Source organism: Vanacampus margaritifer, chromosome 2, assembly GCF_051991255.1.
Source record: "Vanacampus margaritifer isolate UIUO_Vmar chromosome 2, RoL_Vmar_1.0, whole genome shotgun sequence".
In the NCBI taxonomy this organism is placed as follows: domain Eukaryota; kingdom Metazoa; phylum Chordata; class Actinopteri; order Syngnathiformes; family Syngnathidae; genus Vanacampus; species Vanacampus margaritifer.
Genome location: NC_135433.1, coordinates 22357183 through 22384841, shown reverse-complemented (window position 1 = coordinate 22384841; position 27659 = coordinate 22357183). Strand labels below are relative to the sequence as shown.

Genomic DNA, 27659 nt, shown 5'->3' with positions numbered 1-27659 from the left:
AAAACACTCTGCGTTTCAAAGTGGGGAAGGAATTTTAAACATTAGCGTCAAAGGGCGGGGGGGGGCTGAGCGGGCAGCCTCGGCGACGCTGGTATGCGTGGAACCGCTCGCCCCTGCCACTCATTCACTGCGCCAATGGGATCAGCTGACCACACAACAACATCCGCTGTTTGTGTGTGTGTATTTTCACGCCACACTCTGACTTAATGCTAGATAATGAATCCATTTGATTGATTTTCAGATTTGTCGGTGTGGGTTATATTGAATCTTTTTTTAAGCGCTTCCTCAGTTCAAAGTATCCCTTTTGACATGCATTACTGCTACTAACAACATATCTGCGTGTAGCTAAAACACAATCCGTGTTGTGACTTTTACGACCTCTTTAAAGGCTGTTTTTCCCAGAAGTGTCTAGCGCCTTTAATTTTCACGAATAAAAAGACAACATTAGCAAAAACATGTTCACATTATTTTCTGTATGACAAGAAAGATGCTTGATGGCAGGCAATTAACCCATTAAGGCCAAAAGCACCTGGCAAAACATGCATCTAAAACCTATAGGTGACTTTAAAATCACCCCCGAATTCTTAAAAAAAATAAAAATAAATCACCCCTGAAAACTTGAAGTTTTCCTGGAAATTCAACAATATTGTCAATGCCTACTAAATACTTGATATCGCAGCTCCTGAAGCAGATAGAAATATAATTCCCAAAAATTTCAGAGCTTTCACCTTCTATTACAAAGCTGTTGAAATTTTCAACATCCTCATTGTCTACAAACATATTTCTTAACAATGTGTCACTGTCGACTAGAAACACTAATTAAAATTTATCCCGCGCCTTTGTCAATTATTTCATAACTGATTGAATGCTTGAATCAAATTACAGGAAATGCTACGAGGCCCACGTCGCCCTCTCGTGTATATTCTGATGCATTTCATCAGCTAAGAGACCAAGAATTGGTCAAAACAAACAAAATGACGTATCTGCTCTTCTGCCTTTAAAGGTAGAAACGCGGTAATGCACTCCCGGCCTTAATGGGTTAAGGATGCAGGAAAAACGCTTCTTTTCATGTTATCCGTAAAGAGAAAAAAAAACATATTTCTGCAGAATTCAATGCAAAAGAGAGAAAAAAATTACTTTGAAAAAAAGGCGTTGTCATTTGTGTTTTGGATTAAATTGGAAATCAGATTATTGTGGGGAATACAGTCAGAGTTTTTATTTAATTTCCCTATTGGTCAGCCGGACTCTGCTGAAACGTGTGAACAAGTATTATGTCTCTTTGCCGTACCCATCATTGTGTTTCTAATTTGCTCAACAGTCCCCCGCCTCTGTACTCAGCACATACACATACACACACGGCGGCAGCAGGCCTTGTGTCTCGGCTAGCTCTGCACAAGTGTCAGCTGTCTCTCCACAACGATATTTTTACAACGATTAGCAAGTCTGAGTGTCTCATGTATTCTTGTCTAGCAGAAGCAAATCCGCCAAAATCCCACCGTTGGTGTGGATTGTCTTTGCGCTGAATGCTGATGAAACTGCGGGAACACACTGCGCCCGAGGCCTCTCGCGGGACAAAAGGCACTTTTCCAGATCCGTCGTCACGCGGACGTTCAGCCGCGAGCGAATCGACAATGACCGTTTGTGTGACCCCGTGCTTATGCGTGCGTGCGTGTTTGTTTGTGCCGTCCAGCTGCCACGACGCCCAGGAGGAGCTGCAGGAGTTCCAGGAGGGCAGCCAAGAGTTGGAGGCCGAGCTGGAGGCGCAGCTCAGCCAGGCGGAACACCGCCTGCGAGACCTGCAGAGCGAGAACGGGCGGCTGAAGAACGAAGTGGACAACCTCAAGGTAAGTGCTGACTTGCCTTCTGACTTCTTTGGGGATTTGGCCAGCTCGGCCGGGGGATTACCGCACCGGAAAAGTCACCTGTGCTTACATAATGGCTCATCTTCAATTGGAGTACGGCTCTTGTTGGTTGCATATTGAGCTTTGATTCATTATCTAGTTTGATCAAGTCATTCCTGTACCTGCTGCTGTCTGTCCAGGAGAAGCTAGAGAATCAGTACTCTCAGAGCTACGAGCAGATCTCGGTGCTGGAGGACGACCTGGGCCGCACGCGGAGCGTCAAGGAGCAGCTCCACAAATCCGTGCGCAAGCTCGAGCAGGCCAACGACGACCTGGAGAGAGCCAAGAGGTGCGACTGACATCATCGCAAACAAGCCGTCACACTCGCACTCACACACAAGGAGATTGAACCCAACATACAAAGGCCAAAGTGGGGCTTTAGCGCCATCTTGTGGCAGCTGCAAGGCAATGAAAAACGTTTTTAGGGGCACTTGTTTTATTTAGATTTTTTTTTAATGGTCTCAAATTACAAATGTAAAAAAAGTGAATACATAAAAAAAAACTGAAATACAGGTAATTAACTCTTTGACTGCCAGACGTTTTCAAAAACGGGTTGTCGCCAGTGCCAGCCGATTTAAGCATTTTGAGTGATCTTTCAAGGTCCACAGAAAATGTTGTGTTTGGACTATGGAAACACACATACTACCAAATGAAAGATTGGACTCTCAGCTTTCATCAGAAAAAAAGTTTGTTTCTACCTTATTCCGTTCTTCAGTAATCAACAATAGAAAATGGTTAGTTTCACCGAAATGCTCTGTTTTGAAACAAAAAGCGGAGAAAAAGAGCTTTTTGTGAAACGATGTTATTTCATGCACTCTAGTGAATTGTACACTTCTTTTTGTCCATGAATGATGCCACAAACACCTAAATAGTGCTTTACTTCTGTAAAACGCTATCACCAACAATGAAAAAGTGTTTTTTGATTGCAAAATACGTTTATTTCCATTCAACAGTGTAACAATTTGACAAAACAATTTCGCAAACTATTTACAAATGTGTGCAACTGTGGTACTACTTACAATTATGTGGATGTTTCAAATACAGTTTTTCCTTTTGTAACGCTCTCCTGCGTGCAAGGAGACGCCAGGACTCGCACAACAGTTTACTTTCACTTTCACATTGGTCCGTTTTGCATGCAAACGCTACACTTTCTTGACGGCCTTTTTTTCCGGGGAATAAAAACCAAGTAGCAGACTGTACACACTTCCTCCAATGAATATGCATTGGACTCGGGGCACTCTCCGTCGTCCGATCGAACGTCCGCCTGTGCGTGCTCGGTTGCGCTCCGCGTTACGACACCGTCATAGCCGCCGCGTCAGCGGTTCCAATTTCGCCGTCAAGCTGGGATTCACCTTCATCATCATCGAGGATGATCACCGTCGTCATCAATGTACTATTTTAGCGTTGGTCGATGCCTTTCGTCTTGTAAGTGTAGAGCTGCTTGCAAACGCTCGCCATTGCCCGTTCCCTCCTCCATCTCGCTCCATCTAACGTCTTCTACTGCCGCGTCAATGCTTTCCAACCACGGAGTCACCATCATCTTCATTATCGATGATGATGATCGTCATCAACAATGTGCTTTTTTAGCGATGCTTTTGGTCTTTGAAAAAAACGGCTCTGGCGTTAGCTCCTCGCGACCAGCCGCCATTTTTCCTTTGTTTTCCATTCTGATCTCCTGCTCAACGCTCTAGCTCCGCCTCTACTGACGCCCACCCGATCTTGTCAAAAGAGAGTCATCGCTGCCCTCTAGGGGCCAAAAATAGTCATTAGGCTCAAAAAAACTGCTTAAAACTTTCAGGAGAGCTCCGCAAGCCTTCCCAGCACCCGTTTCCAAAAAAAAAAAAAAAAAAAATGGGAGGACGTCTTTTAACGTCTTTGGCGCTCCTCCGTAGGTTTTTGCAGAACGTCATTTAACGTCTTTGGCAGTAAAAGAGTTAAGGTTTTTTGTTTTTTTCTTTCATAATCATGCAGGGCAACCATCGTGTCCCTGGAGGACTTTGAAGGCCGCTTAAACCAAGCCATTGAGAGAAACGCCTTCCTGGAGAGTGAGCTAGACGAGAAGGAATCCCTCTTGGTGTCCGTGCAGCGGCTCAAAGACGAAGCGCGAGGTACGGCCGCAAATCAAAACGCTAAGTTTTAGCAGGTGTTGACTTGATTTCCGCTGTTCTTCTCCGCAGACCTCCGACAGGAACTGGCGGTGCGGGAGAGGACGACAGACAGGATGTCGGCGCCCAGCTCGCCGACCTTGGACATGGACAAGGCCGACTCGGCCGTGCAGGCATCGCTCTCGCTGCCCGCCACGCCGGTGGGACAGAGCACGGAGCATTCCTTCGTTGGCCCGAAAGGTCAGTACTGCATCACAAGAGATACTGGAGTGGAGAACCGAACCTCGACCTTTTATGTATACGGGTGTGATTCAATGGCCACATTATACTGGTCAACAGCAGATTTTAAGCAGAGATGGCTAAACATATTTTTCATACTAGCTTCAAAAATGTCTTATATTTTTTCCGAGCTCATCAGTTTTGGAGGGATTCTCATCTTTTCTTTTTAAGTGTGACTAAAAAAAACTTTCGCAAATATGTCTTTTACTATGCGTTGTAATTGATAGTGTGGCATTTCCAAAGAAAAAAAAATCCACTTGTTTCTAAACCTAACCCATAATTCAGAAATATATTACATATTGTGATAATGATGATAACCTGATGTGCTCGAGATGAAATGAGGGCAGATTCAGATTTGGAACTCGTTCAGCATGTTTGAAAACGCAAAACTTGTAACAAGGTTTAAATAGTTTTTTTTACTAAGTACAGTGTTCCCTTGCTATAACGCGGTTCACTTTTTGCTGCCTCGCTGTATCGTGGATTTTTTGGGGTGCATTTTTTTAGAGGTGGGCATCGTTATTGACTAGCATTGATGGAAGTGGCCACCTTTTTTGGCTTTCAGCAAATGCTTGATAATGCAAAGCCTCACAAAAATAAACAGATTGAGAAGGACCGTGTGTACTTCTCCATCGGACATAAGTTGGGCACTTCCATCAATCATCAATTCGTCAATGACGATGGCCACCTGTTTTTTTTACAGTAATGTATCTATTTTGTTTTTATTTATGAAGGTTTGAACATTGAGAATGTTTAAATATGAGAAAATGTAAATTCCCTTAATGAGAAAAGTGTATAAACTGTGTGGTGAGGGGTTTTAGAGCCTTACAACATATATAATAAATGTGAAACAAAAAGCTAACTACTTCGCGGGTTTCATTTATTGTGGGTATTTTTTTTTACCTAACCCCAGCAAAAAAAACTAGGGAACACTGTAAACAATTAACAGTGAATTTAGCTGGAGTACTGTATCCAATTGAAGTGTATTTTTGTTTTTTGACACACAGTTAAAGAGATTAAATTTTTAATCTTACAATAATATCGTTCCCCCCCAAGATAAAAGGTTGGACATTTTCGAGATTAAATTCCCAATATTGTGAGAATACCGTCAATATTAGTTATATTTTAGAGATTGAAGTTTACATATTCAAAGATTAGTGAAAAAAATTGAATGTCAATGTGTAATGCGAATGAAGTTGCATATTTTTGGGTGAAAAGCGATATTTTTCAAGTTTAAAGTTGCTCTTTGAAGCAATTTGCCCCAAAATATCTTTATAAATAGTCTTTTTATTCAACCGTTGGACTGAAACATCTTCTAATTAGTAGATTAACACCTTAGCTGTTCACAATGTACCCCTGCAAGCCTCTGGCCAATAGTTTTCAGTATTCATTCGGGTGCGAATTTCCTGCCCTATGTCTGCGGATGCGAGGTCATGTGCTCATAGTGTATGTGAAGAAGGGTGTATGCAGTTTAATTTTTTGGCCACAGGTGGCAGTAGCAATTCAAAACTCAATTTTCTGCAAACAGTAGCTAAATTTAAAGTTGTAACATTCCAACAAAAAAAAGTGTTATTTAAAAAATATATATATATAGTATAAATATATTTTCAAGTACTACGGTTTTAAAAAATCATATTTTTAAGAGTCAATTTACCAAGAGAATGAAGTATGTATTTGGTAATATGAGAATACGGTTAAAAGTTGTTTTAAGAATTATCATAGTTTCAAATGTCATGTACTATTCCAATTCCAAAGTTGTATATTTTGTAGATTGAACTATTTGTAATATTTTGTGAATAATGGTGAAATGACCTCTTAAATCTGATAGTTTGTTTCGTTACCGTGTGGTCCTGTCCAAAGTGTGCTGTGCTGGTGCGCTTGTACATTATGAATTCTGAATGTGTTGTTGGTGTTCGCCAGCATTGACCAACGGCTGTGGCAGCTCATCCCTCACGCCATCCGCCAGAATCTCTGCTCTCAACATCGTCGGCGATCTGCTCAGGAAAGTCGGGGTAAGTCGTCTTCGCCACTCGTCCAACGTGAGAGCCGAACGGACGCGCTGCTGTTGAATCATGCCAATAAGTGTGTGTGCTTGCCAGGCTCTGGAGTCCAAACTGGCTGCTTGCAGGAGCTTCACCAAAGACCAGTCGGCCAGAAAGAGCCTCCCCGTGGACAACGGCGCCCTCGTCAACGGCAACCCCACCAAATTCTCGCACGCCCTGCACACCACCTACTTTGACAAAAGGCGAGTGCCCGCCTCCTTGCCATCCTGCCCACACACAAGACTCGTTTGTAAATTATTCCGCCGTGTTTTTTGACCGCAGCGCTGTAAACGGACTGGACCCCAGCACTCTGACCTCCAGAACCGTGTCCCCGCCTGGTCTACTGCCCCTGAGTGTGTGACCACGGAGACAATCGGAGGACGCAAGACGGTTGTGCGTGAGTGTGTTTGCACAAGAGACTTCACTACAGGACGTGTCTTGAAATGTTTTTTTTTTTTCTTTGGAGTTTCCGTCACATTCGCGCTACACTGCGCTTCATCCAAATGCCAACGTGTGGCCCAACCCCCCACTCTCCCCCTTTTTTTTACGGCGGCACACCGTCTCCCCTAACAACAAAAGGTCCCGTTGGACCTCGCTACTTCTCCCGTGATTTGCACAGTTGGACGACATCTTCCCCCGTTCGGAATGTATTCTATTTAATGAAAAGGGATGTGTTCATATTAACTTATCTCACCGCAAGCTTTACGACAATGCAGTATTCTGGCCTGTGGAGGTGGGGGGTGGCGGGGGTCTCACCCCATGCCCACATCCACTTATGACTGAAGTGAATGTTGATCGTTCCGAGCCTCGTAGCCAAAGTGCGGTCAAGCCGCACGTGTGTGTGCAATGCGTCTTTTTCTAAATGTGTTTTTGTGTGCTTATAATAAAAGTTACCTCAGTTTATTGGCGATGATTGGTGCAGCTGGCCCTTTAAATCCAACACAGGCAAATTGGCAATGAAACACAATGATTACTCTAAAAGTACCATAAAGTTTAAAAAATGAAATAGAATTACCATAAACGTTTACTTTTCAAATTGTCCATAGATGTAAATGCGAGGGTTAATGGTTGTTTGTCCCAAATATGTGCCCTGTGATTGGCTGATGACCGACTATTCTTAGGCTCCAGCTCACTGAGGTCAAGCGTCAAAACGGACGGATGTGTGAAACAAGCAGGTTGTAGCATGTTCAACTCTGTAAAACCAGTCCAGTCTTGACCATCAATCGTTATTTCAAGCCACAAAATGGCCGCCTGTTATTGAAACGTGCTCCTATAAATGTACATAGTTGACAAGGATGGTCGTTTCTCCACCTTTTGTACATGATATCCATGTTAAGGTCCTTTTTATTTATTGTTTGCCGGTTTGTATGGCATGTGTGTAAACGGTGCAGAGTGGCGCGAGCCGCTGCAGGATGATCTTAACTTTGTTCTAATAAATAAAGATTGACATAAACGATGGCGTGTGTCCTTTTGTGCGCTTGTTATGCGACGGCATCTTCTGGACATCTCCAAAGTCAAAGGCTCCAAGCTACAGGCCCAGATGCTTCTCCATGTCCACTTTTAATATGTTCTTCTTGATCTAGAAGGAAAGAGCAGTGAAATCCGTTAGAATCATTCAGTGCCTTGGTCAAGTTATGTCGTTTGGCATATTTTTATCATTGGGAGGGTTTAATATGGGTCTGATGTGCTGGTCCTTTAAATTGCAAGCACTTTGAGGAGTGGAAATTAGCCAAACCGCCAGCAGAGGGCAGCGGTGCACTATTTTAGATTGAAAGTGCCTTCTGTTTGCCAACTTTTTACAGTTGGGGGGGGGGGGGGGGGCTTTATTATCATATCCACAGACTTTTAATCGGACATACTTTTAAAATCAAGTCATTCCCAAATGTTGTTTTTGTTTCATAGAATGAAGCCACTGTTTGTACAGATTTTGGGCAAAGCAGCTGAAAGTTACCCCAGTTTCACTGCTGATTACTCGAGAATGGATTTTTTTTTTTGTCAGGTAAACAAAAAGTCTATTATCTCATTTGATAGATTCAATGTAGAAATAAATCAATATTGTGTGGGTCTTGAGAAATCAGTCAGTACGCTAAAATTGCTAGCACGTGGGTTATGATCAGTGCACAATAGCTGGCATTGAATGTGTTATCTTCAAATTTTTCTGACTTATAGTTGTAGTTAGTTGCTGAGCTACGTTTAATTACAATTTCAGTTTCTTTGTTACTTTCAGTTGCAGTAACTTCGCAACACTTGTAGTTCCTTAGTTGGAGTCAGTTTTTCTGTTACAGTTTCTTACTTACACACTGGGACAGTGGCTGTGCTCAGAAATAACCAATCACAAGGACACTCATGGAATTTAAGATGTCACTTATTAGTCTAGTACAAGGATGGCCAAGTTCGGTACTCGAGAGCCCCTATCCAGCCTGTTTTCCATGTTTCTCTCCACTAACACACCTGATTCATGATCAAGATTGTCATCAGGCTTCTGCAAGGCTTGCTGATGAGCTGATAATTAGATTCAGCTGCGCTGAAAGAGGGAGACATAGAAACAGGCTGGATAGTGGCTCTCGAGGACCGAACTTGGCCAGCCCTGTTCGAGTAGTTGTAGTAGGTTCCTTTTGGCTTACGGGTAGTAACTTACTCAGTTACAGTTACTTAATTACAGAGCTTTTTTTTTTTTTTTTTTAAACTCATTCACTCCCAGCCATTTTCACTGAAGCAAATGTGAGTAATGAGCTTTTTTTCAACATGGCCCTGATTGGTCTCCCTTGCTCTGCTGCCACCAGCTGACCATTTGTGTAATAACTACCATTTCTTCAACCGTTCTTTGCAGTTGAGAGGCTGCATCAAAGCCTTCCGTATGCTCTAGCATAAAAATAACGTAAAAAACGTATAAATACTACTTTGAGACACTTAAAAAAAAACACCAACCAATAGAACGTATTTATACATTTTTGGGAACAAATTAGTTAAGCTACAGTTAGTTACTTGGTTACAGTGCTATGACGCTAATATGTAGCTACAGTTGCTTTCTAGCAGAAGCCTGAATGTTTTGTGCTAACTGATGATTCCTTCCACCTTACGTAAGGTTCATTTACATCTGAAAAAACTTTAGGAGATTTTGTGTTGTGGTCTGATCGTCCATTTAAAAACTGAAATGCACAGAAGTTTGTCAAGCCATTATTTTGAATTTCCTCATCTTACGTACCTTTCTGGAGGCGGTCATGGGGTAGCTGTCCACAAACACCACGTAGTGAGGGATTTTGAAGTGTGAAATCTAAAAGATAAGAACCATCAGCCTGCGTAAAGTCGACGCTGTTCAACGTCTGTGACGTCACCTGGCCTTTGCAGAAAGTTTTAATCTCGTCCGCCGTGCACGTTTGTCCTTCCTTGAGCCTGATGCAAGCGCACACCTGCTCCCCCAGACGCTCATCTTTCACTCCCACCACCTTGGAGACAACATCAACATTTGCATCTTAAACCAATGCAACAAATTCAAATCTTCCAGGATTCTCGAGAAATGCTCGGCGGGCCGGATGATCAAAACAGGCAAAAATCTGTGTTCGTACCTGCACCTCGTGCACTTTGTCATAGGTGTAGAGAAACGTCTCGATCTCAGCGGGGTAGATATTCTCCCCCCCTCGGATGATCATGTCCTTGATGCGGCCCCTGACGGAGCAGTAGCCCAGCGCGTTCAGGCTGGCCACGTCGCTGCCAACACAAGCAACATGTTCACGACGATGAGTACGAAATTTGTCATTTGTGCCCTAGTGGTACACATACGCCCTCTAGTGGTATGCAAAAGAATCACTACCTCATTTCAGTTCAATATATATTTGAATTATCCCTGGGCGTTATTTGACCATTTTTTGGCTTTTTGTTGGTTCTGACCAAGCCATTTCAAAATAAAATAACGCCCAGGGGTTATGTGTGCCTAACTTTTTGTTTTTAAACAGTATTTTAGTCTATGTATAGTTTATTATATTTTAGTGTTATGCACGTAGCCTTTTTTACTAGGGGTGTCAAAATTTGTGTGTTCATTTAAAGTTCCTTTAATGCCACAAATTTTTTTAAATGTGCGATTAATGACTGTCCTCTACTTGGACAGCCTGTACTGGGACGTCCACGTCAACATTTTGCAGTAATAAATTGAATAATAATGCATACATACACACAGACTGGTGTCAAGTTGTATTTTACAATTTAAAAAATGTGCAGAATTTCACAAGTTTCTTCATAGCTCTTAATATGAAAAGAAAAATGCATTGAGCTGTCACCAGCGTCTTACAAATGTAATTATGCCATCTAGTGGCAGAAAAATGACCTCAATACAAAATCAAAATCACACTAGTTTTTTACAGTACAGTGTTTTTTTGTGTTTTTTTTACTCAATGTTATGAATTATGAAATTACTGTATCAATGACTAAAAGATGTGACCACATTTCTAATAGTCTCCCATTTTCTCTACTTTAATGTTAACAAGAGTATGAAAACTTGGTGGGAAAAAATATTTTATTGTGCATTTTATTGGTCATTTTTAACAGATAAAAAAATTGTGATTAATCATGAGTTTACTATTGAAGTCATGCGATTAATTACAATTAACTCATTCACTCCGGGCCATTTTCACTGAAACAATCTTCTTTCATCAGGAAAAAAAGTATATTTCTATCTGTTTCCGTTTTGCAGCAATTAGCATTAGAATATAGCTAAGTTTCATAATTATTCAAAAATTTATTTAGAATTCGGAGTAATTGAGGCTTTTTTCAACATGGTCCTGGTTCATTTCCTATGCTCTGCTGCCACCTGCTGGCCTTTTGTGTAATAACTACCATTTCTTCAATCGTTCTTTGCAGTTGAGAGGCTGCATCAAAGCCTTCTGTATGCTTAAAATATATATATGTATAAAACGTATAAATATGTCTTTGGGACACATAAAACATTTAAAATAGAACGTATTTTTACGTTTTTTGGGAGCAAATGAGTTAAAAAAATTAATCGCCTGACACCCCTCGTTTTGATGTTTTGATCATATGTACAGTTATCTAAACATTCTCATCTAAAAAAAAATGTCCCTATGGTGTCAAAGTGAATAATCCTTTTTGATGGACACTATTATTTTTTTTACACTGCATTTTACTGGCCATGATGATGGTACTCGGTAGGTTGCATATTTTTCACATGGGGCTCAGTGGAAGTGTGACATCACAGCACGTGTGCGGTATCGACGGTCTCACCCAGTCCTGTACCAGCGGTCCAGGTTGAGCACCTCATGGGTCTTGTCGGGTTCGTCCCAGTAGCCGTGCATGACGCAGCTGCCCCGGATCAGCAGCTCCCCCTTGGCCCCCAGCGGGACCGTCTCATCCGTGTCCGCGTCCACCACCTTCGCCTGCCGTGACACGCGCACATGATTTTGTAGCCAAATTATAGTTTTTAAAACTTCACATAATCAGACATTTTTCCACATTTCAAGCGTTTGTGGAGGTTTGTACCTCGACGTGGTGCAAGACGCAGCCGACCGTGTGGAGCTTGAGGTCGTCATTGTCGAGCGGGAAACCCAAGAAGGTGACAGGGCTGTTCTCCGTGGTGCCGTAGCCGATCTGATCAATACACCACGATCAGCGAGTGACATCATTAGAGCATGCAGGTGTAATTAATCATGTGGCTCACCATGATTTCTTTCATGTTCAGCTTTGCCCTCACGTTGGCCACAAGCTCTGGGGCGCACGGGGACGCCGCCATGATGCCTAAAACACAACAGCGTATCAACAAATTCGATTCATGCGAATATTAATGAATTTGAAAGAGCAGCGAGCGGTCTTGGGTCGTCTTACCGCCTTCCATTGAGGACAAATCGTACTTTTCTAGATCTGGCTGGCCCAGCAGGTCCGTGAACATGGTAGGAGTGCCGTAGATGAAATTGCACCTTCAATGAAAGAAGTCACAAGTTTATTTTTATTTTTATCTAAGACGTGAATACATGTGATGCACAACCTTGACTGTCAAAAGAGCCATTTTAGGCCAAATAATTGAGCAAAAATCTGTCTGGAGCCACAAAACATTTGAACATTGTGATGAACAAAACAGTGTGTTAGTGTTAGTCTAGGGGTGGCCAAATTCGATCCTCGAGAATCCCTATCCAGACAGTTTTCCATGTCTCCCTCCTTCAGCGCAGCTGAATCTAATGATCAGCTCATCAGCATCACATAGCTTTGCAGAAGCCTGATAACGATCCTGATCATGAATCAGGTGTGTTAGTGGAGAGAAACATGGGAAACAGGCTGGATAGTGGCTCTCGAGGACTGAACTTGGCCACCCCTGGTCTAATGAAATGACGACCCAACAGCTAATTAGAGCTGCACCTTAACAGAAAATGATGCAAAACTAATTATATATTATAATGATACATTTTCTTCTACATTTTGTCTTTCATTTTTTGATTTTTTTTGTTGTTTTCATTTTTCATACTTCATTTTTCATAATTTTTTTTGAGTTTTCTGCCATTCTGGCAATTTTATAGAGTATGGACAATTGGACATATGGTAATATTCTGCCTCAAAATTTTTGTTGCCCTTTTTTGCTATGAATGTTCTGACATTTGGCATATTTGTGGCATTTTATGGTAATTTTCAGATTTTTTTTTCTTTTGTTTTGGGACATTTTATGGTTACTTTTTGAATGTTTTCTTTTATGCTTTCTTTATTCAATTCTCTGACATTTTATGGTCACTTTTTGGAGATTTTTAGGTATTAAAAAAAACTTTTGGATCTCCTTTTTGTCCCTCTTAAAAATTTGGACTGTGACATTCTTTAATTCATTTAAATAATATTTCATCTAAAATAATATACATGCAAAAATAATCAAAATCAATTTCTACTATTTTTTTTAGAGATCCACAGGGAGCCACATGAGAGGGACTAAAGAGCCACATGTGGCTCCAGAGCCGCAGGTTGCAGACCCCTGCTCTAACACAACCTTAGTTGTACTTTTCTTTGCAAGCTAATACTCTTGACCAGCCGCACGTGAAAGCTCATACTCGCCACCTCTGCCGATTCAGGCAGTGATGCGAGAGACTCCCGAATTTCAACCCTATCTCTTGTGTGTCTCCCGATCACTCATTTTCCCCGCTAATGTCCTGATTTTACAGCGAAGTAAACCCTTTACATTGTAGAGAATGACACATTGTCTGCTGGCAACATGCCGCCAATGCGGAGAGAAGGCCAACTTCAAATAAACCTAATCTTACCAAATAATAGTGCGCAATGCTTTGGAGCACTTTCATCTTGACGTTGTTCTGTTCCTGGTACCGTGTCGCCTGTAGCGGCGCAACGGATGACTTGATTCGTCTTGCAGAATGTGTGTCGGCTGTTTATATTGCCAATGTCAACAACAAAACTTTGTCCTAAAATCACGTTCAATCGCCAATTAAGGGCACAACATTTTTTTATTTAATTGCGGTGTTTCGGACAGCTAACAGCTTTAGCGTGCTAACAGTGCTAGCGGCTGCAGTGAGAGCCTGATCGGATTACTTTTCAAAGTCAACGTGATGACTGCACACTTTGATGCTGACAGTTTCCCTTCCTAGTGATCGATCACTTTAACCAACCAGGCTTGCTCAATTGAGCAGTTACAGTCGGCCAAATCACATCCTTTTGTCTCACAGACTAAATACTACTCAACTCAACTCCTGGTTCATACATAGTGTAGATGGATAATGAAAGAGATGACACTTGACACTTGGGGAGGACTGGCCATGGAGAATTTCCCATTTGAGTTTCCCAAATGCCCAGTCCATTTTCCAGCCACAGTCAATAAATATTAATCGGTGCATGTCGCCGGCCGCTGTGCGCACTCCCTTCCCACGGTGACAAATGGTGAATGATAATGGCTCCCTATTTTTCACAACCCAAAGTTTGAAGAAAGTTCAAACAATAACTAGCGAATACTGTCATTTATGTAACATGGGTTCATGATTGTGTCTATGCCAAGTCTTGTAATTTAGGTATTTTATACAGTGGATGTCGTTGATATTTGTCGGCTTGTGAAGCCCTTTGAGACTCTTTTATAATTATGGGCAATATCAAATTAACCTGCCATATCAGCAAAGCGCAGAATCTGTCTTCCCGTGCCTCGGTCAAATCCACAACCTATGCCACAACTTAGACCTGGTTTCACCTGGTCTAAAGTCAAGTCTACTTTCTGTCACCAAATTATCATGTGCGTCAGGGGCGTCCAATAGAAAATTCTCCTCAATCAAAGTCTAGTGTTGTCTTTCAAATTCCCAAACACATACTTTTCCTTGTGGATGGCCTCCAGGTTGGCTTGGCTGTCGTAGGCGGTGGAGGGAAAGACCAGCGTGATGCCGTGCAGGGCCATACAGAGGCCTCCCACCACCGAACCGAAACAGTGGTACATGGGCACCGGCATACACACCCGCACCTGAGGCTGATGGAGAAAAGTCCAACAGGTTGGTGCAATGCTGGCTGCATTTTTATGAAGTGCTACCCTAATTTAGGAGTTTTTAGGTTACAAGCTGTTCCTTGGTAAAACATTTTTTGCTTTTATGAACAAGTATCACTTACCCTCCAGTCGTAACCCGCTCTGAGTCCCACAAAGTAGCCGTTGTTGACCACGTTGTGGTGGGACAGCGTGACTCCCTTGGGGCTGCCAGTGGTGCCCTGAAAGAAGGGGGGGGGGGAGGTGTGATGTCACAAGAGGTCACGACACCAAAAACAGAGGGTGGCCGGTCTCACGGAGGTGAACTGAATGTTGATGGCGTCGTCGCACGACAGCTTGCCGTGAAGCTCGCTCAGCTGGCGCCGGTGACGACTCTCCGCCGCTTGGAAAACGTCGTCCACGTGTAGCATGCCCGCCTCACGCGTGTCCGTCACTATCACCATGCGCAGGTCTGGCAACCTTAAGGGACGCGCTTGTTAAGGACGCAGGATCAATTTGACCTGTAACATCATGACGGCTATTTAAAAAAAAAAAAATCATTATTTTGTTGTTTCTGTGGAACCTGGAGCTGTGGATGGCTCCCGGCGGCGAAGTGTTGATCTCCGGGCAGATCTGTCGCAACATCTCACAGAACTTTTGTGTCTTAAAGCTGCTGGGACAAACAACCGCTTTACACTGCACCTGAAGGACAACAAGAAGCACGACGTCACTGAATGTATTCATACATGTGTTAAGCATAGTAGGAAATATAACAACAACCTTTCTGAGTGTGAACTCTACTTCCTTGAGCTGATAGGCCGGGTTTAAGGACACCTGCCATGAACAAAAAGTTACGTTACACATGTCAGACCACAACATTAGAGACACCTGTACCTGTATTCAGGCTTGGGGAGTAACGGAATACATGTACCGACGTTACATAATCAGATTACCCCAAAAATGTAACTGTATTCCATTACAGTTACGGGAAAAAAAACATGTAATCAGATTACAGGTACATTTATTAAAAATGGTGATTACTTAGAGGATTACAATTTCTACAATGAGAGAAAGTGTAAGAGAGAGCGAGGGCGAGAGAGAGAGAGAAAGAGAGGCAGAGAGAGACAGAGAGCGAACACGCAGTTTGAAAAAACTTCTTGGACGGGTGGAGGAAATGGTGACCGGTATTCACTGGAATTTACACGTCTTGCTGAAGGAGAGAAAGTTTGAGCTAAGAGTCCAGCGACATACTACGCGCTGTAGCTTCTTGCTAGCTAGCCCGCCAGCATACAACCATAATGTGAGTTACACCTTCCACACAAATCTTCCTCCCACCAATTCACTATTTAAACATCTTACACAGCATATGTACACGGCTAAACTTGTGACTGGGATAAAAGTATGTCACGTATGCCATGCATCTATCTATCTATCTATCTATCTATCTATCTATCTATCTATCTATCTATCTATCTGTCTATCTATCTATCTATCTATCTATCTATCTCTCCGTCTATCTATCTGTCTTTCTGTCTATCTGTCTGTCTGTCTAAACTGTGAGGTGTGGTTGCTTTCAGTGACAGTTCGAAAACAGCATATGGCTTTCAATCAATCAATCAATCAATCAATCAATCAATCAATCAATCAATCAATCAATTAATCAATCAATCCGGGTTAGGGTTATCTATAGCCTACCGGTACATGCTTTTTAATTACATAAGGATTTTTTCTATTTGTAGGCTGCCCGGGTCCCTATCACCCGCAAATAGCAGGGGCACATTGTATAGAATATATACTGTGGTGATATTTATTTTTATTTTGTCTTCATGAGCATACTCGGTATTGGAGTAATTAAAAAGTAATCCAAAGTAATCCAGTTGCATTACTTTAATATTATGGTACTTGGATTACGTTACTAACTACATTTTTTAGCAGGTAACTTGTAACTGTAACGGAATACATTTTAAAAGTAACCTTCCCAACCCTGTCTGTATTATACTTACCAATATAATTTCAAGATTGAACTCATGATACCAATTATGTAAACACGAGTAGCTGGCGCCACAATTTTGAACCTTCTTGGCAGAGGTAACGCATACAAAGATTTGAAAGTCCTGTGATGTACAGTATGAACTGCATCCGTTTACGCTGACCTGAATGATTCCCGCCTTGGCTGAGGCATACTGGAAGAGGATCCATTCGTACGTGTTGGGTCCCCAAAGGCCCAGACGGTCGCCTCGTTGCAGTCCCAGAGCCAGGAGCCCTGCCGCCACCTGGTCCACCTGCACAACCAAAATCCCAAATTTTCATAAGAGTACCACTAATTAATTAAATATAAATAAAATACATTTAATAAAACAAATTAAATATAAGTAAAGTACAACATGTAAAATATGTATACAAAGAAATTCAAATGTGGCTGACACATGTAGCTCAGCACCCTATTTGAATGCTTCGGAAGTGACCAGGTTTTTTTCTAATAGTCATTGGCCTATACTTAAATTAGACTTGACTTATCCATACATTATTCAATGTTTTCATGCACCCATTGCAATGTGCTAATGTACCCCTAGTTGGAAAACCCTGCTGTGCACGACATACATTCAAGGACTACCAAGTAAAACAGCAGTGGGAAAAAAACAAAACAAAAAACCCACTATCACTGAATTCAACTTAACAACACTAACATTCCACCAGATGGCGCCAAAGTAATACTTAAATTGCTTTTGCCCAAGCATAAATACAGTGGTACCTTGGAGTTTGAACATAATTCGTTCCTGCAAGTGTTCAAAGTCCGAAATTGCAGGGCCGGCCCAGGGAATAGGCAAATTAGGCGGTCACCTAGAGCGCCATCTAGTGGAGGGGGCGCCAAATTGTAAGGCAAAAAAAAAAGAAGGGGGGGGGTAAAAAATATTTCCCCCCCTCTGGTTTCTAAAATAAAATATGTAAATGACCCTGCTATTATTTTTGTTTTAGCATTTTTGCATTGCAAAATTGTGTTGTTTTATTGTGCTATTATAATATAGTTGATACTTTATTTTGAAGGATACAGGAAAAGGTCTTATAAACCGGTAGGAACTGACGTAAGTAACCAACGTACTTATTAGCGCCGTCTTCCAAGTGCAGAGAAGACGTGTGCGCGCTACAGGAAATCAGAGAAAATTGAAGTTTACAACTAATTCAGTGAACTAATTTAGCACCTGGCTAAGAAGAGAACAAGGTTCGTATTGGAGCAATGTTTCATTGTTTAACTAATGTTGCTATATTTCATGTTCATTGTGTAATTTACTGCATAGTAAAACGTTGCCGTTTTCGTCCACTGGAGTTTGCTAACGCTCAAAATTATTTTTTATTGACTAAGAATCTGTATTTCTGGACGGTTTATTTTTGTTGTAAGGTATTTATAAAGGCAACAGGCAAGGTTAAAATGTTTATTTACAATATAAATTGTGCTCAAGAGATTTTCAAGGCTATAAAAGGTAATAATTTAAGGCAATTCATTTAGAGTATATGGTAGGGTGACCAAATGCATCCTTTTTTGGGAGGACAGACCATTTTCTTACGTCTTAATCTACACTTTCGCCTAGGGCACCAAATCACCTAGAGAGTAGGCCTTGTATCTGCTTAATTGTTCAACCTCCGAAACATTTTTCCCCCCATAGGAAATAATGTAAATGCAATTAATCCGTTCCCAAGCTCCAAAAACAGAACATTTCTATTTCTGTTTTTTTACATTAACAGTACAGTATTTAAACACTAAAATAATACCTAACCTTACCCGTTGTGGTGTGATGGCATCAGTGGATGATAAATGCTATGTTAATGCTAGCTTTAGTTCAGTGCTTAGTTTGTGTATTTTACATTGGTCATATGTTAGACTACTAAGCGGTCCTTGCATGCGTTGTTTAACGTCAGGCACGTTGTTGAACAGCTAAGGGGGGTCCTCGTGCCAGTATTTACAGAATTAGTCACAGTAGTTACAACGGCGTGATAATCTCCATCCTAATTCCACTGTTGGCATTGGCACTGTTGTCTTTCTTTGGTCCCATGGCGAAAAAAATTGTCGTGTAAAAATCAAAATGCACTCGCGAGTATGGAGCACCTCTGGGAGTATTTACGATTTGACTGGAAATGAGCAGTGCATCGTCTCAACTACCGCAACGTGAGCATTCGGCATTACTTGGCTTTGCTCGGCTTCACTCGGCTACTCGTTTTCAAGGTACGTTCGTCTTAGCTTGTTTTGCTTGGGTGTTCGAACTCCGAAAATGAGTTCAAACTCCGAGGCATTTTTTACACAGATTTTTTGGTTGAAGTCCGAATTGTACGAGTTCCGAGACGTTCAAACTTAGAGGTTCCACTGTACAGCAAATAGCCAAGATTATCAACAAAAATGAAGAACAGGTTCTGAAAACATCTTTAGATATGCAAATTTGCCTCTGCCGATCTGCAAATATGCTTTTACTTAACTGTATACTTTTACTGTTTATCACAACAACAAAAAAGACGTAGGCCTTGTATCTTAACATATGGCGTAAAACCTCCGTCGCCACAACATTCCATTGACATTCCCTTGCAGACATACGTCCTGCTGAAAGTGCGCAAAGGTTTTCCTGACGCCGTCCTGCAGGAAGACGACGGCTTCGCGCTGGGGCCAGCGTTGGGCAGCGGCCTCCAGGCTTTGTCCTATCGTCATGGACAGCAGAGAGACGGCGGATGTGCCGTGCACGTAGCTGCTGCTCAGAGACGGTCGGCATGGAGGATGGTCCACGTGCAGCCACCTGCGCACGTCAAACAAATCTAGATTCAGCAGCGCATTTGCATTTAAAGGACTGGGTGCCTTCAATGGAGCATACATTATACAATTATTGAACCACCTATAGCAGTGGTGTCCAAACTCGGTCCTCGGGGGCCGGTAGTCCCGCAGGTTTTGGATATTTCTCTCCTCCAACACAGCTGAAGCTCATCAGCAAGCTCTACTAAGCCTGATAACAATCCTGTTGATTGAAACAGGTGCGTTGGAGCAGGGAAACCTCCAAAACCTGCAGGACTACCGGCCCCCGAGGACCGAGTTTGGACACCACTGACCTATAGGCTACTCTACAGAAACGCAGTATAATGGCATGCAACTGGGCCATAAATTGGAGCAGTTCAGAAGCAATACCTAATAACATAACAAAATTTAAAAAAAAAAAAAAATACAAAAACTGGACAAAACACAACTGATTTATTGACTGGAAGATTTAATATTAGCTCTTTTAAAATAGGCCAATATTTTTTCGAGATTTTTGTTTAATTCTAATTTTTTTCCTGCATTAACACATTATAACCTAACCTACACGTATTACAAGTGATTAGTGATTACAGTCAAACTTTACGTTTCTCAGCAATACAACATATTACATCCGACGGTTCGCTTAAAGACATCTCATTATGTTATGTACTGTCAACAGTGTGCCAGCTGGACAAAACACCACGCGAGGTGCCTCGGGTCACACGGGACACACTGCAGCTGGTCATTCAGAACCTGTTTCCTGCCCCAATTGACCCCCTCAGTGAAGAAAGATCCTACCCGTCTCTTTCTCACGCTCCGTAGCGTCGCTCCTCAGGCTGACTCCCAGTGCACACATTCAGCCAAATATTACTTATATTATATATTACTCTTAACTCAGCTTAACTGTAATGTCCCAGCAGAGGCAGACAGTAACGACATGCTTTGCATGTTCACTAACCGGCCTACCCATAATGGGCCGCGCCGTCGAGATGCACACTTCGCTTATTAGGGTTTCAAAAGTAGGGTTTTGAATGAGAGTTTGTGTTTCAAAGAAGGGTTTTAAAGGTCCCATAGTATGAAAATGTACTTTTGTGGAGTTTTCTATCCATAATATGCACCCACGGTCCGTCTACAATCCAACCAGGTATGAAAAAAGCCAGTCCGCGACTTCTTTAGCTATTTCCTCCTTTCTAAAATGTGTGCTTTAAACTGGCAGATTAAACTTCCGTGATTTAGTGACGTCATAAAGACACGGAAGTGCACTCGACCCAGCCCCCTCAGGTTGGTGGCAACAAAATTTGTCACGCCCACTGAAATATGAGAAGCTTGCTGATTCTTTTTTTGTCCCTGTGCTCGCAAATGCTCCGTGGAGAGGAGAAATTATGATCAGGAAAAAGTGGTTGCTTCCTTTGTATCAAGTCTTTGAGAAGACACTAAGACGGTGGATTAATTTATTTTTTGAAGGACGTGTACCGACATCATTTCTCACAGGACTGTTTTGTTAGTGAAAGCCTGTTCAGAGCTGGATTTGCAACACGTTTAAACATAATGGATCGCTCCCAACAGTGTGACACGACTGCAAACGGGAAAGATGTAAGTTTTGTAACATTTTTGATTTAGCCTTCCTTCCTATCCTTTCTAATAAGAGATGTGCACCTTCTACCATATTACTGGTGTATTTTTAGTGCCTAAAGTGGGAGCTACATTTGTTGTGTGGAGGTTGTTTGGTTACAAGAGGTCAGATATGATAAAGCAGACGGTGGTTGGATAATATGAAGCGGTTCCGTATTGTTTTGTCAAGATACAATCCACGGTGGTTAACTCGCCACCTAGTTGACATGACTTTGTGATGCCAACCACTAAGACACTAAGTGGTCTCGACCAGACGGCTTGCACGTTGTGACCGCGCAGTGGCCAAAATGTGCACATTTGTGTTATTCATAACCGCTTGTAAATGTCTACAAGCATTCACGGAAAATCTGAGACATTCACGGCTAACTAACGTTCGCGGGAGATTTGCCGGTTAAGGCAAAAATAACCATTGCCTAAACAATCACAAACTAATGCTACAAGATAGTCTCTGTAGTAATGTTATGCTACTTTTTCTTATGGTAAAACGTTATGCCACTTTTCCACATATTAAACTAGTTCTCAAATGTGTAAAGTCGTTTCCATTCACAACATTAGCACATGGCTACCATGACCGAAATCCCTGTCCCTTCGGGAGAGAAGGGTATGGCCTAGGCGTGGCCTGGTGCCGCTATTTACATAAAAGTGCTCTATTTCGTCCCTCCCGACCGCCTGGCGGTGCTGAAACAGCACGGAAATCTCCCACGCGCATGCGTCACCCGAGAAAGAATTCATAAAAGGACATTTCCAGGGTTCCGGCTGACGTGATCCTCATTTATAATAGCGGATCGTAACCGGAACCCAGTCTTTTTGACCTTCTCGCGTGGTCACTCATGGCGTTTACCGCAGTTCTTCGTCCCTGTCGCTGGTGGCCTGTGATCTTGTGGATCGGGGCAGCGGGGTTCCCCGCCCCCCTTGGCTGCGACGGCTCAGTGTATTTTGACTTTTGGAATATATGTACGGACGTTGGAGCTCCCCTTTTATCTTTCCACGATCTCCGCACCTCATTGCTGAGTGCCGCTTTAAGTTCATGAGTATGTATGGTGTAACTGTTGCCGTCTTTCCTACGGTTGCTTTGACTTGTTTTGAATACAACTAGCTAGTGGTGGTACGGTTATTTCATATCCTTTCCTAATTTGTACTGCCTTGCAACTCGTGCGGCTCCGTCCGTGAGTCGCCAGCCGCCTTGATGATGTTTGATGGCTTTGATATTGTCTGTCATGACGTCTGTTAGTTTATGACGACACTAATGACCACTTTTGTGTTGCTGTAAGCACTTTTGTGTTTGTTTGTTCCGTTGGTGAAGAGGCCAGTTTTCGCCTCCTCTCCCCCACGAAGATAGCAGCCTGTTGACTTGCGCACACTCATTGCGCGTCGATTGGAGGCTGCTATGGACGACGACGCTCGCTGTAAGCACTGTGGCGGCTCTTTCTTGTCCGAAGAGGGACACACTGACTGATGTCTCAACTGTCGCGCAGTAGCGACCGCTCCGGTGAACACACCCGATGTTGTGCCTCACCAGACGCAGCTGCTGCCCAGGGGCGGTCATCGTCGAGGGGGTCGGGCAAAACGCAGGTCTGCTTCTCCTGCTGACCCTGACCATTGGAGTAAGGAGAGTCGGGCTGACTCTCAGATTGCCTTTAAGTTGAGCCGTTTGGAGGCGAGTGTGATGGCTATACAGGCTTAGTTGGGTAATCAAAACCCTTCTGATTCTCAGGCCTCTGCAGTGGTGTTGCCCTATGCAGAGGTGTACATGCCGGATGCAACACTCCAATTGCCCTCCCAAGCAGACGTCGCCGCCGAGGATGCCGTCTCCATCTGGGATATTCGGGAATGGACTCTGCCCCGCTTCTCTTCCTTCTGAACGTTTTTCAGCTGGAGCGGAATTGGTGCGTACGGTTATGCTTAGTGGTTTCCAACGTTTAAAGTTGGACACGTCTGGCTTTTCTCAGCCTCTTACTGAGTGTGTCCTCTCTCCGATGGACTACTCAACTGAGTCTTTTTGGATCCTGGAATCTCGTCTTTTTTTTGACACATTCATTCCTGCTGGTACAATTCTAGTGTTTATCCTAGGCTCCCGGCAGACGACCGTGCCCTAGCAAACATGCGGTTTCTTGATCCTATTGGTTTGGACCGTATGCCTAATGTATTCTGTGGCTTCACTCGTCTCCCTTGAGGAAGCCCTTAGGGAGGCTGTGAGATGCCCTAGCCCTCAGTGGCGCTTGATGGATGAGCTGGCCACTAAATCGTACAAAGTGGCGGTGGTGGTAGCACGACTAGCCAACGCCCAGGATCATCTCCTACAGTACTTGCTCTCTCCGCAGCTGTCCGAGGGCCCCATGGTCAGCCCCGAGCTTCACACACCACGCCTCATCCCTCCCAGACCCCTAAATCCGGGAGGGCTAGGGATTGAGTCCGAGGGGCCGACAGTCGGTTACTTTTCCTGTCGCCAGCTCAACTACTGGGCTGCCCTCACTTCGGACCCATGGGTGCTTTCAACCTTGTCTCATGGGTACAGGATTCAGTTCCGGCGCCGGCCCCCTCTCTCCAATCAGAGAGACTGTCATCAGCGACCCGGAAAAGGCACTAAGAGCTAGCGACCCTCCTCGCCAACTCTGCTATCGCCCTCACTTCGGACCCATGGATGCTTTCAACCTTGTCTCATGGGTACAGGATTCAGTTTCGACGCCGGCCCCCTCTCTCCAATCAGAGAGACTGTCATCAGCGACCCGGAAAAGGCACTAAGAGCTAGCGACCCTCCTCGCCAAGTCTGCTATCGAAGCAGTGGATCCCTTGGCTCATCCAGGGGGATTTTACTCCCCCTACTTCCTCATTCCAAAAAAAACGAATTACGCCCTATCTTGGATCTGAGGGGTCTCAACCGTTACCTCAGGGTGTTGCCCTTCCGCATGCTCACTACGTCGGTCGTGTTGAGGATGATCGCAAGTCAATTGACCTGAAGGACGCTCACTCCCCAGCACAGGAAGTTTCTCCGCTTTGCTTACAGGGGTTGCCACTGGCAATTCAGAGTACTCCCATTTGGGCTGTCACACGTGTAGTGAAGGCGGCACTTGCACCCCTGCAATCGAGGGGCATGAAGGTGCTCCCTTACTTGGACGACTGGCTGATATGCGCACTGTCCAGGGATCAGGCCATCCGAGACACGTCTACACTTTTACATCATGTGTCACGACTTGGTCTCAAGGTCAACCTGGAGAAGTCCTCTCTCGTTCCCTCTCAGCAGACTCTGTTCATCGGGATTTCGTTGGACACCACCTCCATGACTGCTCTGCCATCCCCACAGAGGGTAGACGATGTGCGTTTCTCCATATGCTAGGCAAGTTAACATCCCTGCAACCATTGCAACGGTGGCTGCTCCGCCTTCCGGTTTCAACCCGCTGCTGGACCGTTGAAAGTGTCTCCCAAGTGTCCAGTCGGTTCATGGGTGCTCTCGCACCTTGGGGTCGCCGGTCTTTTTTATCAGCGGGAGTCCCGTTGGGGGTGGTACCCACTTGTCACCACCGATGCCAGCCTGAGCGGATGGGGTGCAGTCTGGCAACACAAGACTGCTCAAGGCAGGTGGTCCGCAGTGGACAGGTCGCGGCACATCAATGTGCTGGAGCTGTGGGTTTTGCATCTGACCCTCATTAATTTTCTGCCCTTCGAGGCATGGCGCCATGTCCTGGTACACCTCCACTGTGTATCACATCAATCATCAGGGCGGGACGATATCACGGAGGCTTCTCAGATGGGCCACCCCCCGTCTTGCCAGCCCTTGGGCCATGTTTCTTCCAGGCATTGTCAACCAGTCTGTGGATTCCCACCATTGGAACCATTGGATCGGGGAGGTGATTCGGCAGTCGTACCAGGTCTCTGGTCGTCCTCCTTCTGGGGTGCGCAGTCACTCCACCAGGAGTGTGTCTACGTTGTGAGCAGTTCTGAAAGGAGTGTCCTTGGAGGACGTCTGTGCGGCTGCTTCCTGGTCGTCGCCTTGCACGTTCTCCAGATTCTACAGTTTGGATGTCACCTCCCCTCATCCACTGGATGTGGTTCGCGGTCTTGCGGATGCCCCTCTTTGAAGTACAATTTCCCGGGTCTTCGTGACATCGCTGGTATTTGGCATTCCGTGCTGGCGGTCGGGAGGGACGAAATAGAACGACAGTTACGTATGTAACTAAGGTTATACGAGTCACAAACGACCGTCAGCATTGTTTGTCACAAAGAGCCCTTGTGTTGATTTGTGCGAGAAGGTTCTGAGAGGTGTTCCGGTTACGATCCGCTTTTATACATGAGAATCACGTCAGCCGTAACCATGGAAATGTCCTTTTATGAATTCTTTCTCAAGTGATGCATGCGCGTGGGGGATTTCCGTGCTGTTTCAGCACCGCCACCTGACGGTCGTTCGGGACTCATAGAACCGTAGTTACATACGTAACTGTCGTTTTAAAATTGTGTTAAGGTTTCAAAGTAGGGCTTTAACTGGAGTTTGTGTTTCAAAGTAGGGTTTTAAACTAGGGTTAGAGATTCAAAGTAGGGTTTCAAAATTGTAGTATGACGACATGTTGAATCGGCGTCTGGGCATTTGATCACTGTGATTGGTTGTTAGCTAGTGAAAAGAGGAAGTGACGAACGCGGAAAAACAGTACCGATAGAAAGCCTGGACCATTTTTTCCCCCCCGCTCATTTTGTGCATTGTTACCCTGCTGTACCCTCCACATTTGAACGTACAATGACTGTCTGGACAGAAGATCGGGAAGATTACTTCATCTCTTTGGGTCAAGAGAGACCGGCATTGTATGATATTATCGTTAAAGGGTATGCTGACAAAGGCATGACACGGGGACGCGATATAGCAGGTAGGATTTACTTTTTATACTTGAAAAGTACAGCAACTGTAATTAGTAAATATAATTACTTTTTCACATTAGCTGGCTAACAACGTGGTTAAAGGTGCATTGTGCAGTTTAAAAAGGTAATATTAAAGCTTTTTAAACATCACCAATCAACAATGTCCAGATGAGTATGAAGAGCCCTGACTATTTTACTCTGACTGCATCTATATCAGCTTTTATCTTCCCTTTATAGTAGACAGTGCGGACCCTCACACACCACAGTTTCTTTGGGGAGGATTTGAAGTGAAGTCATGTCATCGTTTCCCAAATGTGGCTATCACTTTAAGATCGTGCACTTTAAGATCGTGCACGTACTCGTACCATGAACGAACCTGACACAGATGTCGCAGTTACGCTTTGGGCCAGAGGTGGCAGTCGCGAGTAAAAAAGTGACACAAAGATCCTTTAACAACACCCTCAAAACACACTCTGTTTCCGGTTGCCTTTAGGAATAATGACTACCGCCACCGATGGTATGGAGGGGAATTACTTCTTGCGCATGCGCTGAAGGTACGTAATAGTCAGGTTCGGTGCGGAGTATATTTACGTCATTTTTCTATGCGACGGGCCGACGCCACGGGGTAGGCGTGTATCTAGGCCTTTATCTGTTGACCACAGTGTCATCTGTGAGAGAAAATGTTTGAATGTCAGTGTTGTGTTGCCCAGTGATAAGCAAGGAGGAAGACAGGAGGAGGACGAAAATGGCGCTGATTTGTCCTTCTCAAATTGGAAAAGTGCAGCTGCTTTCCACATCAGATAAGCATCTGTGATCCACTGGTTTCATGGTGCTTCAGTGTTTTTGAAAGACACTGACAGTTATTTTATACCCCACACCACACGAGGCGTGTGTCAGAACTTAGGGAGGCTGTTCAGATGGATCTTGCGAGTAAGACCTTTTCCCAGAAACTAGCGCTAAGGTTTTGAAGTAGGGATTCAAAGTAGGGTCAGGGTTTCAAACTACAACAAACTGGGTTCCATTTTATTTATATTTTACTTGGAGCACGGTGGCCCCAAACCTTAAATTTTAGCAGTGCACGCTTTAGTTGACTTCCGTAGGAAATCTTCACATTTGCACAGATTTTCACTGCATTACTGATGAATGGGCTTGTCAGCAACAACCAAAAACATTTAATAACAATATATATATATCTATTGACTGTTTGCATGTGTGAGTAGATGAAAAATGGACTTGTGCTGTCTCAAATGAATGTCCGGTATGGATGTATGTTTTTGTCAGCTTATTAGATAACTGGCCCAGATCCCAAAGGCTATGTGGCAAAGTCATGTGCTGTAGTGTTGATTCAGGCCCGAATGGATAAATGGCAATAGCCCCTCTTAAAATTCCTGGAAAGCAAACGTTTGTAAATAACAGAGCAGGTTCATAATACTTATTGGGGGTTCTTAGGGTGGGGGTAACTTACCGACCCTGCTGGAGCCAGCTTGACCCCCATGTGGTGCTGCGTTCAAGTCCACGTGCAACACTCAGAGCACACCGCGACAAACACATGAGTGACGACATTATTCCAGGTGAAGGGAAAAATGAATCAACCGGCAGTGAGCAAAACTTAAGGTCTGTCTGCACTCCAGGCAAAAACACTGAGTGGACACT

The 27659-nt window shown here is 43.7% G+C and overlaps 2 protein-coding genes across 2 annotated transcripts in view; one reads left to right on the top strand and one right to left on the bottom strand.

Annotated features, from left to right (window-relative positions):
* The window catches only part of LOC144042772 (nuclear distribution protein nudE-like 1-B), a 10697-nt gene extending 2917 nt beyond the window's left edge, over positions 1-7780 (top strand). Inside the window, exons 3-9 of the mRNA XM_077555726.1 lie at positions 1691-1844; positions 2042-2190; positions 3873-4009; positions 4079-4246; positions 6203-6294; positions 6382-6527; positions 6607-7780. Coding sequence (XP_077411852.1) covers positions 1691-1844; positions 2042-2190; positions 3873-4009; positions 4079-4246; positions 6203-6294; positions 6382-6527; positions 6607-6685 — 925 coding nt within the window. The 3' untranslated portion in view covers positions 6686-7780. The remainder of the gene's footprint in view (positions 1-1690; positions 1845-2041; positions 2191-3872; positions 4010-4078; positions 4247-6202; positions 6295-6381; positions 6528-6606) is intronic.
* Positions 7651-27659, bottom strand: LOC144042771 (medium-chain acyl-CoA ligase ACSF2, mitochondrial-like). The gene is made up of 16 exons (XM_077555725.1): positions 27472-27659; positions 19341-19536; positions 16912-17040; positions 15539-15592; positions 15342-15460; positions 15076-15238; positions 14905-15000; positions 14616-14767; positions 12157-12248; positions 11993-12069; positions 11815-11922; positions 11560-11711; positions 9891-10032; positions 9660-9770; positions 9530-9598; positions 7651-7903 (listed from the first exon to the last, which is right to left on the bottom strand). Exons 1-16 carry the CDS (start codon positions 27567-27569, stop codon positions 7853-7855), a joined length of 1809 nt encoding a protein of 602 aa, XP_077411851.1. The 5' UTR covers positions 27570-27659; the 3' UTR covers positions 7651-7852.

Bases quoted from the DNA above. Each gene is read 5' to 3' on its own strand.
- LOC144042771 (XM_077555725.1), bottom strand. From the start codon at position 27,569: ATGTCGTCACTCATGTGTTTGTCGCGGTGTGCTCTGAGTGTTGCACGT. The intron at 17,041-19,340 runs GTATGTCTGCAA...TTGGTTGTGCAG, and splicing joins TTGCGCACTTTCAGCAGGAC to GTGGACCAGGTGGCGGCAGG. The intron at 11,712-11,814 runs GTACAAACCTCC...GTGTCACGGCAG, and splicing joins GCGTCTTGCACCACGTCGAG to GCGAAGGTGGTGGACGCGGA.